The 12,552-nt window shown below is 37.3% G+C and overlaps 1 protein-coding gene across 3 annotated transcripts in view; it reads left to right on the forward strand.

The window, feature by feature from the left end:
- The window catches only part of LOC149822172 (pleckstrin homology (PH) domain-containing protein), a 348,671-nt gene that overhangs the window by 15,818 nt on the left and 320,301 nt on the right, over positions 1-12,552 (forward strand). For all 3 annotated transcript variants that reach the window (XM_089980112.1, XM_089980113.1, XM_089980114.1), the window contains exons 7-9: positions 352-453; positions 529-714; positions 790-950. In XM_089980112.1, coding sequence (XP_089836238.1) covers positions 352-453; positions 529-714; positions 790-950 — 449 coding nt within the window. The remainder of the gene's footprint in view (positions 1-351; positions 454-528; positions 715-789; positions 951-12,552) is intronic.

Raw genomic sequence — 12,552 nt, forward strand, 5'->3', positions numbered from 1 at the left:
TTTGTGTTTATGATCTTGTAAGCCCTTAGAGGCTATCATTTTGTATTTCCACATATCTCATTACAAATGCATGTTGAATTTACTGAAGAGAAGCATAAATGGTCGGTAACTTCAGCTGTGGACATGTAGAATATTGATTGCTCTGTTCCAGTCATATTTTTTGCTTTTGCTTTTGCAAGTATGATATGCTACTGAGTCCTGTGGAAGCTTGTTCTTGCCAAGTTTTGTAGACCTTTTGTAACCATAGAAAGCAATTAAATCTCCAGTGTTCAACATTTCTTGCTGTATTTTCCATTCATTCTCCTACTGTCTATGTGGTAATATCCTTTTCGCACCATAAACATTTTGCAGTCTGTAGAGCTTGATCGGTTAGCTTTCTATTTTGATTCGGATATTTCTCCATGGATAATTGACAAACCATGGGAGGATTTGCTTCCAGCTCAATGGAGTCAGGTAGGCTTCATGGTTATCCTTTGCTGATTTTCCACAATTTGGAAGTGAATTCGTTGGGGATGGTTTTATGTCCAGATATTTGAATTTGGAACTAAAGAAGTATCAGCTACTTCCCATATGAAAGAACATAGCTACGTCTTGCAACCAGTGTCAGGGAATGCAAAGTATGCCAAGAAGAGAGCGGATGAATCCAGGAATCCTGAGCAGCCTCTTCAAAGAGCAACAGTTAACTTGGATGACGTTGTCTTGTGTTTGTCTAAGGTACCTTATTGTTGCCATCATACTTACCTAGAAAGTTGCTTTTCATGTTAATCCTTAGTTGTCATTTTCATGCAGGATGAGTATAGGGATATCCTGAAAATGGCTGATAATTTCTCTGCTTTTAATAAGCGCCTGAAATATGCCCATTACCGTCCTCCTGTTGGAATCACATCAAACCCCAGAATCTGGTGGAAATATGCTTTTAGAGTTGTGGTTGATGAGTGTAAGATGGCAAGGTATCCAAATCATGTGAATTGTTTCTTTTTATCTTTCTTTCTTCTTTTGGTTGTAAAATAGTGAGTCGCTCTTTATCATGATGAAGCATAAAACAAGCTTTACATTATTGGTGGAAAATGCAAGGGGAACTTGTTCATATATGAGACATGGGCTTTGCTATGCTGCTGTCTAGTAAGAAAGTGGGTTATAAGGTGGTGTACCCCGTGAAGTTTTAGTTTTATGGGGCAATTAAATGACAAAGGGAAGATTAATGGCAAAAAATTACACTCGAATTGTGATATCGATTTGACTACAAAAGAAAGAATATCTTATCACACGGTAAGGTGTTTTTGTTGACTGTGAAATAATGTATCATTGTGAATGCTTATGACGTAGAAGAAGTGCCATGGTGGAAAAGTTGATGAGTGAAATATAAGTGGGGATCCTAAGATATCTATATATATATATATATATATATATATATATTTAAAAACATGCTAAATGTTTAGCATGTTTGTTTGCATCTCTCTCACTATATATATATATATATATATTGGGGGCACAAAAAATTGGTAGGAGTTTCCCCTTCTCTGTCAATATCACTTTCTGTAGCTCCATGAACTGAAGTTTTCTTTAAAAAATATTCATTTTTCAGTTCCCATGGTTGTGAAGTGAAGATGAATCACGACAGCTTTTCACTCCATTGGTATTGAAGAAGCTACTTATAATGGGTTACCCATAAGCTTGCCATACTGGAACATTGGCTAGTAATCATTTTGGAGTGGAGGTGGAATCGATCCAGACCCATTATGAGCTATACCAATCGATAATGTATGAAAAGGGCTTTGCTTCGTTTGGTATAGTAGGTAGAGCTATTTCTTACCCTTGAGCCTTAGATAAAGGACATTAGATAAAATGATTCTTCCATAGGAAGATGAGCATCTCCAACTTGATGAGTTGGAATTGGAACAAGGTTTGCTACCCTTGGCTTCGCCTCTATTTTGGATTTTGGTTTCTGCAAAATCCTTAAGAGGAATGCCAATCTCTCAAAAGGAAAACATCCTTGACATTTTGAAGGAAATGTCCATGTTTAGATGCAAATTAAATGATTAACTTTGAAATAATAAAGCCTCTAGAAGGTATTGGAAGAAATCAATGAGTGGAAAATTCATCTACTTGTCCACCATACCAGTTTTGTAAGGGTTGTAGTGATCACACTTTGACATACTATGCACACTCCTATCGTGATACATGTGTGTACCATATCCGTATTGAGTGTATCCTTCGTATGTTACTTGGACATGACAAAACAGGCCATCTACCCGTGTCGAGGTACTGGGTGCGGTACAGGTACATGGGCCCGTGGGTTGGGTAGTCTCCAACTAAGACTCAACCTGAAACCCACACTTTCACTTTTTTTCTGTCAAACCTCCCCCTTCCCACCCTCGACAGCTGGAGGGAAGGAGAGAGAGAGGTACCTACCTCCTCCTCCGTCTTCTTCATCTTCTTCTTCACCTCCTTGTACTCCTTCGTACCCAGAGAGAGAGAGAGAGAGAGAGAGAGAGAGAGAGAGAGAGAGAGAGAGAGAGAGTTATGAGAATACCCCTTTCCCTTTATATAAAAAAATTTCATTCCCCTTCTTTGTTTGTTTTTTGAAAGTTACACATTAAGACCTTTTTTTTAAAATTTTTATTCACCCTCCCCTTTTTTTCGAAAATGACACATACAAACTTTTTTTTTAATTTTTAATATGGATCTACATATGATACAGTCCCAAACTCTTTCCTCTCTCTCTCTCTATATATAGCCAGTAAGAAAATGAGCTTGAACACAAGAGGTTCGATAATGAACCCATAAATACACGCACTTAAAGTGCAAATACACAAACCCACTAAGGGGCAGCCATACATTACATAAAGTGCGGGGTGAAGCCAAAAGGCTAAGAAGAATTAATCTTCATTAAGGGAGAGGGTAAAAACACTTTTTAACAATGGAAGGGAGAACCCCTATATATACAAAATGGAAAAGCTCAAAAAGAGCGAACCATTGAGGCTCCCACTCATAGACGTTGGGGAGCCCCAACGTCTATTAAAGTGGGGCCCCTAATGGGCTCAAAAGTAAAAAGTAAAAAATACAAAAAAAAAAAATAAACAAGAAAAAAATAGAAAAAGAAGAAAACCCTAAAATAAAATTACATCGTGAAAAGACCAAAATACCTCTATCGGGTATTTTGGATAAAATAGAATATATATATATATATATATATATATAAACATAAAATTGCAGAAATATTTTAACAGCCATGTCCCCATACCCTCATTTTTTGAAATTGTCGTGTTGTACCCTCTATACCTGTACCCGTGCTCAGGTGGCATAGTGTTAAGATATGCAAGATATGCATATACATATGTGAATATGTGTACATATACACATATGCACATGTATGTTAAGATACAGAGTTACATATACATATATGTATATATGTATACATATACATATATGTATATGTATGTTTAAAGTGTTGTAAACCGAAATACCCACCAAGGGTATTTTGGTACTTTCACTGTAATAGGCGTCAACCCAATAGGGGCTGACAATCCTTTTTATTTTCTTCTTTTTCTGGTTTCTTTTTGCTTTCTCGGTTTTTGTAATATTAGGAGCAGGTCCAAGTGATTGTTGGAGCTGCTCCCAACGGTCATAATTCTGACAGTTGGGAGCAGCCCAACAGTCACCTTGGGCTGCCCCCAATGGTGAACTTGTTCTATAAATTGGCCTTAAAGGCCTTGTATTCTTAAAACACTTTCATGAGTGAATTTATGCAATATCAACATTTGTACGACCCTTGTGTGGGTTGTTTGGTGATTCAATCAAGCATTTTGTTCTTACATGTGTATTGGATTCAATCCATTTCATTACATGGTATCAAAGCTTTGGTGTTGTTCCAAAGGACGTTTGCTAGAAATAAGATCGTGATCAAAAGGAGGATCTTGGACTTGGGAAAATTTCGGTCGTTGCATCGGGAAATGGGCAATCTAAAAAAAAAGCCTTGTATCACATCCTTTTTCTCTCTTCCTCTCTTTCTCACCTTCTCTTGTTTTTTGTTTTTCGTTTATTGTAAATGGAGAATGAGAGGGAAGTGATTGTCTCCGTTCCCATACGCTTAAATGACACCAACTATGTGATGCGGACATCCATAGTAAAACATAAAATATGGGAAAAAGGGCTTTAGGGGTTGGTTGACGGCTCCGACAAAGAGCCAAAACTCATCCTTACAAAGTTGGAGAATAGAAAAGAAGTTGCGCTTCAAAGACAGGAAATGACTAAAGCCGTTTTCGAATATGAGAAAAGGTGGACGGAATGGAGGATGGGTCATTCCAAAATTATTGGATGGCTCATCAATAGTGTTGACATTCATAAATGTTCTAGTTTGGCGAAGTTTGACTTCGCTAGTGATGCTTGGAAATACCTTAAAGACATGTATAGTCTTAAGGATATTGCGCATATATGCAATGTCCAAAATAAAGTTAGGACAATAACTCAAGGTGAGATGAGCATAAGAGAGTACTACAATGCACTATCTCTCCTTTGGGATGAATTGGCTCTTCTTGAGCCAAAGTGGCATTGCATACAAAATGTTGAGCTCTGCGAAAATCAAATCAAAGCGGGGCATTTTTATCAATTCATAAATGGGCTTAGGCCCGAATTTGAAGGAACTAAGTCCGCTCTTCTTCATAGAGGAGGAGTTCCTTCCATAGTTCAGACACTTGAAGAATTAACTATTGAAGAGAATAGGTTGAAAAAGCCATCCACTTCTAAGGATGGAGAATCCGTGCTTGTTATGTCAAAGCCCGAAAATCATACGAAGAGTTATAAACTACCTCATTTTATAAGAAATGAAAATGCTAGAAACCCCAACAACTATGAAAAGAGGGGTCATCATGAGTCAAAGAAAGGTGAAAAAATTACCATTGTTATGAACGGTGGCTTCTGTTGAAAGGAGTGAAGTGGATGGCTCCAAATGCATCGCTTCACTCTCCTTAGCTCAATTGATGGAGGCATTGTGATGCAGCGAGAATCGTAGTTTCGACGTCGATGAGGATCAACGTGAGGGCCGTCAGTACGATGAAGGGTCAGGGTTGTTCTGTTAACGGTCTGTCGCGGGCTGCCACTTGTAATGTGCAGCGATGCAATACACAAAATCCCAATGGCCACGTTGAATCAACACACACTCAGTTCAATAGAACCAAGCAACAATAAATTAGCGAACTGAAGGAATTAAGAATATTCACCGACTGATAATACTAAGAACCATCAAACAATGACTAATGGAAAAAGTAACAGGGAACATCCAAAATGATAGAAAGAATGCAAAGCCACCAGCAATGATTGTGCGACTGAAGACATTTATGAAAAGAAGGCTATTTATTTAATTGACTGACGCAAGTCACAATGAATCAAAGTAAATAATAAACAAACAGTTAACTGATGGGCTAGATGCTAGGAACAAAGGGACAGTCGTGCAGAAAAAGAAACAGAAAGTAAAGGCTGCTGCAATCCCAACTGACAGATCATTAAAGCAATAAAAAAAAGGCTGACAAGAAAGTAATAAAGAAAACAGAAAAGGAATGACAAAGGTGGCTGAAAAGAAAGACAAGCTACAGGGAACCAACAAAAAGAAAAGAGAGGCTGCATAAATTCCAATATGTCCCCTTTTCCACGAAACCCTAAACAGAGTATTAATAATGCCTGGTTGGATCTGGGTCTCGGGTCCAATCCTTGGACTCGATCCAAACACTGATTGCTACTGGATCTGGGGCGTCTGACTCGTGCCCTTCGTGCTAGCCCGGGGTAGGTACGAAAAGGACATCTCCGTGCCTCGGTTTAGTGAACTGGATCGGATCCACCACTTGGATCCGATCATCGATTCCATTTGTGCAAATCCAGTCTACCTCTTGGGTCATTCTGTAGGGATGGGACCCGAGTCTGCTCTGCATCACATTGCAACCTATGTTTAAAGCTCAATCTCCTTATTATTCGGGAGCGGTCGTATCAACAAGTGACAACCATGGTAAGACCTCATGGATCTTAGATTCAGGTGCTTCATTTCATATGACCTCTAATGAGTCCATACTATTCAAATGCAAATCTAACTCAAATGATTCTTGTGTTTCTACTGCCGATGGCATCTCTTTAAAAATCAAAAGTTTTGGTATTTATCAAAAAACACTTGTATTTCACATACCAAATATTAGAATAGTACCAAAATTAAATTTAAATCTCTTATTGGTTTCTCAAATTGCACATTATGGTTGCAAAATAGTTTTCTCATCTAATGAGTATCGGGCCAAGACAACCACTACGTCTGAGTTAGTTTGGTTGAGACTTCTTGAAGACTTGGGGGTTCATACTACAGTACCTTCGAAATTATGTTGTGACAACAAGAGCATTGTTTACATCGCAAGCAATCATATATTTCATGAAAGCACGAAACACATTGAGATGGATTGCCACTACGTCCGTGAAGAGTTCCTGCGAAAGACTATCACACTACATTATGTTCCATCAGAATACCAACTCGCGGATTTCTTCACCAAAGTGCTATCATCACCCAGATTTCACTTCCTAATTGGCAAACTCTCGGTAGTTGTACCATGAGTTTGAGGGGGGTGTTAAGATATGTAAGATATGCATATATATATATATATATATATATATATATATATGTGTGTGTGTGTGTGTGTGTGTGTGTGTGTGTATGCATACGTATACACATATGTATATGTATGTTAAGATACATATTTACATATACATATATGTATATGTATATATGTATACATATACATATATGTATGTTTAAAGTGTTGTAAACCGGTACTTTCACTGTAATAGGCATCAACCCAATAGGGGCTGACAATCCTTTTTATTTTCTTCTTTTTCTGTTTTTTTTTTATTTCTCGGTTTTTGTAATATTGGGAGCAGCTCCAAGTGACTGTTGGAGACGGTTGGGAGCAGCCCAAGAGTCACCTTGGGCTGCCCATATTGGTGAACTTGTTCTATAAATTGGCCTCAAAGGCCTTGTATTCTTAAACACTCTCATGAGTGAATTTATGGAATATCAACATTTGTAAGACCCTTGTGTGGGTAGTTCGATGATTCAATCAAGCATTCAACTTGATTGAGAGTTTGTTCTTACATGTTTTTGCATGTCTATCGGATTCAATCCATTTCATTACACATAGATCATACAATACTATACGATTATCGTATGCTACATGTTTTGTGGGATTCTAAGAAGGTCAAAAAGGTAATTTTGTGTTTTGAGTTTTAAAAACCCCATAGGGCCGGTTCCTTCATTTATTTAGAAGCCATTAGAGAGGAACCCACACACCCTAGAGGGCTTGGAGGCATTTTGGGAGGCTGATTCTTGCATAAGAGAGAGAAAAAGAGAGCTTTTGTGCTTTTCACACAGGGGATCATCTTTTCACCCATTATTTGTTAAAAAATGTGCTTTGAGGTAAAAAGACCTTGGTTTTTGCTTCATTTGTATAAGATTGAAGTTAGAGGAGGGTAAACTTCTTTTTGATGTTTTTGCAAGATATTTCTCCATTTTTATTTTTGTTCACATAGAACTCAAATATTTCCCTAGGTGTGTTATTAAGCTTAGTTTTACTTATTTGTGGTGATTAGATTTACTAATTCATGCCCCAAGAGGTCGATGGAGGGTCTTGGAGCATCCTCCCCAAATGATCCCGCACCGAAATACTGCACACTGGTTGGCTTGGAGAGGGTGGTGGTCTTGGACGGATTTGAAAGGAATAGTGACGTGTGACTTTTGTAGTTTTATAATGCACGATGGATTGTATAGATTTAAATGTCATATTGTGGGGCATAACAACCCTACCATGCGATTATGTAGCCATTGTATTTCATTTGAAATTGGTGTTGAGCTTCTTACTAGTCTTAATGTCTTATAAAAGATGATAAAAGGACACAAATACATTTTCAGAGGTAGTCCCTGATTTATAAGACGAAGATGACCTATTATTATCTTAGGCTACTAGACGCTATAATAAATAAAGAAAATCATTGAGCAGCAATCTGATGTTGAAGATGATTTTATTATATATATACACACACATACATATATGTTTCTGAACTCTAGCTTGTGTGCCCTTGTTTCTAGCATGATATTCTATAATTAATAATTGTAATCATAAGTTTTGCGATGAATTATGGAAATGTTTTGGCTTTTGTATATAGTGATATTCTCTTAATCAATTTGTATTTGTGGTGATTAGATTTACTAATGGCTTGATGTCCCCCATATGTTGATGAGCCAACATGGCAATACTATGAGATTCTTAACTGTCATAGAGGGCATGTGACTCTAAAATGTAGGTTTTGTCATTTAGTGTTTCATGGGGGCTTACACCATATGAAGCTGCACATTGCAACGCTTGGTGAAGGAGCACCACCATGTCGAATGGCTACAAATGATATATAGGCTGAGATGCACTTTGATATAAAAGAAATTAGAAATATGAATGATAGAAGAAAGGAGCAAGCAGTACAAGCAATGACATACAACCAAGTGATGAAACTGATGAAAAGCCACAAGGCCCACAACACGATGCCATATATGATATTTATATCTTTTTTCACAAAAATTGTGTAATGCAATCTATATTTAGTTGATTGTGATATCTATGTTTAGGTGAATGTTTAATGACATATCTATGTTTAGTTAATCTTATTGCTTCAATTTATTTTTCTTATATTCCATGTTTTTTCTTCGTTTTTTTAGGTTTTTTGTGGATTTTTATTGAAAAATGTAATTTTTTACAATATAGTATGATGCATATCTTACTTTGAGCCTGCTAGATACAAGTTACGATGGGCTAGATACTCATTTTGTTTTCTTACTCTTGCTTTGGTTCTCCTGCAATAGCTCGTTCATCTGCCATTTCAGTGTATGGTAATCAGCTAGATGTGTATGCAGCTGCATTTTGCTTCGTGTCAGCCAAATGAAGCTTGATCCTTGAAATGACCCCACAAAATCTCTCTTCGACAATAATTGCACTGGTTAGGCAACCTATTCCCATCATAAGCTGGTGTACAATGGTCCCACGTCGGGTCTCTTGATGTAACCATCCCCAAACGCCTTCAATCAAACCCCTACAGCTTGGTTTTGAGGGGTAGGAACAAAAAATGTTATATAGGATGAAAAAGGGTGGCTTTAGTGCAAATCACACCTTTAGGGCTCAGAGCTATTAATAACCCCAAATTTTGGGGTTGATTTGATCTAAAAAATCAATGGGTAGGCTAAGAACCAAGGTTTGGGGAGGGAGCATGCAAGAAAAGGGGTCAAAATGACCCCTGGAGGCTTAAAAAGGACCCTCATGGGTGATCGGTTGCCACTTTTCTGGTGCTGGAAACTTAAAAAAAAAGTTGGCTCATATGCTACGGGGTGTATGGTATCGTAGAGTATAATACACCCCTATAGCATACGATTTGGTTTGGTACTGATCGATAATCATGATGTTATTGATATGAGGGTTTTATTGTATCGATTTTCCTACTAATATGTATTGTATTGTAAAATATGACGCTGATACCACTGATTTTTTAATTGATAAAAAACTAAATTTTTATGTTAAAATTAAAAAAATGCATTTTTATTGGAGTAATACTTAGAAACATTAAAATATTAAAATAATATGCAATTATTGTCCGTACATGTTGGTTACTGTGTCTACATGTCTGCTCTAGTTGCTAGGGACATGATGTGAAAGTATCTCCAACAAGATACTAATATCAAGACCTTAATATTCTTGATATTGAACCCACCACGAAAGCACAATAAGAACACTTTAGAACACTTGTGCACAAAGAGCACAACCCACAAATAACTCACAAATGCACAAAGGCATAAAAACAATGGAATCAATTTATTGAGAACTTGGGCTTTGACTCAAAGCCATAAGAAAATACAAAGGGGAGAACCCCTATTTATAACATCACAAGAGGGGCCTTGGAGGGGCTCCACCCATAGACGTTGGAGCCCCTCCAACGGTCACAAATGTGACCGTTGGAGAGGGCCCAACGTCTATGTTGGTGGGCCCCCCCATGGTACCTTTTGGTACACTTACAAAAGAAATAAAAAAACAAAAAAGAAAGAAAATAAAAATAATTACAATCACATCCATAAAGTGAATGTGCGCAAAAATAGAGGAAAAGACTAAACTACCCTTATGACTAAACAAATAGAAATATATATTTTATATATATATTTGAGTAGATACATATACATATATATTAATATATGTATATGTATTACCATATATATATAAAATATATATATTACATTATATGATTATGTACATAATTTAACACCCCCCCTCAAACTTAGGGCAGGATGACCGAGAGTTTGCTAAGAAGGAAGTTGAAGCGCGGAGCACACAAGGCTTTAGTGAAGAAATCTGCCAACTGATACTCGGACGTGACATATGGAAGGTCAATGATTCCGTGGAGATACGCTTCCCGAACATAGTGACAGTCCATCTCAATATGTTTGGTCCGTTCATAAAAAGTGTGATTTTTAGCAATATAAATCGCACTTTTGTTGTCACAGCAAAGCTTGGTAGGCCCTTCAATTTTGATTCCCATATCTTCTAGCAACTGATGAATCCAAACAATTTCCATGGTAGTAGACGCCATGGCACGATATTCAGCTTCAGTTGATGATAGAGATACCTTTTGCTGCTTCTTGCATCTCCATGAGATCAATGAGTCTCCTAAGAATACACAAAAACCAGTGGTGGAGTGACGGTTATTTGGGTCACCTCCCCAATCAGAGTCAGTATAAGCAATTAATTTTAACTCAGAAGAGGAAGACAAAAAAACTCCCTTATTAATAGTGTGCTTTAGGTATCTCACGACACGCAAGATAGCACCCATGTGAACAGAAGTTGGTGCATGCTGAAATTGACTTGCCGTATGCACCGCATGTGAGATATCTGGTCTGGTGATACTTAGATACATCAACGAGCCTACTAGTTGCCTGTAGGGAGTAGGATCGGAGAGAGGAACACCATCATCAATCTTCATTTTTGCTCCTACTATAGCAGGAGTTTCACAAATTTTATCATCTGTAATACCTGACCTGTCAATAATCTCAGATGCAAGCTTAGTTTGAGACAAAAAATACCCTCTATGAGAGTATGCAACCTCAATACCCAAAAAATAAGTTAAGAAACCCAAGTCAGACATTTCAAACTTATCCTTTAAAATGGATTTTATGCTTGTAATCCCTTTAGAATCACTCCCAGTAATAAGCATGTCATCCACATATAGCAACAGAATAACAATCCCTACATTAGATTTTCTAACAAACAAGGCAGTATCAGTAAAGCATGATGAAAAACCATTGTCTAACATCACGGAGTTAAACCTATCATACCAAGCTTTGGGAGCTTGTTTTAAACCATAAAGTGCTTTCCGAAGACGAAGCACTTTCCCTTTAGGGTACTCCATTACAGGAGGAACATCCATATATACTTCTTCGTTTAAATCTCCGTTTAAAAACGCATTCTTAACATCCATCTGATAGATGTTCCATTTATTTATTGAAGCAACGGTTATAAGACATCGGACGATGACCATCCGAGCAACGGGGGCAAAAGTTTCCTCATAATCAATCCCATATTTTTGACCATATCCTTTTGCAACTAAGCGGGCCTTATATCTCTCAAGAGACCCATCACTCTTAGTTTTGACTTTAAAAACCCATCTACACCCTATTGCTTTCTTATCTTTAGGAAGGTCTTGAAACTCCCAGGTTTTTGCTTTCTTTAGGGCTTCAAGTTCATTATTCATAGCAACTATCCATTCCGGGCATTTTTGTGCTTCCTCGAAATCCCTAGGTTCTATGTACGAGTGAATGGCGCTTAGACAGGCTCTATATTTTGGTGAAAAAGACTCATATGAGATGAACCTAGAAGGTGGTTTTCAAGATCTTTCGGTCCTACGAAGATTTCCTTCACTTGAAGGGGTAGACTCACTATCATATCTTTTGAGGGCACTTCTAAAAGAACTCCTATCTCTATGAGAGTAGGTTATAGGATCTCTATGTGGTTCTCCATTAATGGGTTGATCAGAATGAGTTTCATCATTTTGATTTGTTTCATCATCGCTAGTATCATCATTTTCAGTTAATAAATCAAACAGAAAAGAATAGTCTATATTCTCGTAATCAGTTTCAAGTTTTTCGAAACCACTAACATTTTCCAAGAAGCTTACATTTCTGGAAACATAAAGTTTATCACTCTTAACATCATAACAGCGAAAACCTTTATGAGTTTCAGAGTAACCAAGAAAGGCACAAGGAATGGCCTTAGGGGAGAGTTTGTCATTTTTATCAGTAAGGACAAAACATTTACATCCAAAAACTCTTAACCTGCTATAATCAGGTTCTTTTTCGTATAACTTTTCAAACGGGGAAATCTTGTTCAAGTTTTTAGATGGAAGTCTATTTATGAGATAGACAGAAGTAAGAGCGGCCTTCGCCCAAAGTTTTTTCGGTATATTTTGAGAAATGAGCAAAGTTCGTGTGGTTTCAATAAT

The sequence above is a fragment of the Nuphar pumila genome, chromosome 11 (genome assembly GCF_984573655.1).
Source record: "Nuphar pumila chromosome 11, dmNupPumi1.hap1.1, whole genome shotgun sequence".
NCBI classification, from domain to species: Eukaryota; Viridiplantae; Streptophyta; class Magnoliopsida; order Nymphaeales; family Nymphaeaceae; genus Nuphar; species Nuphar pumila.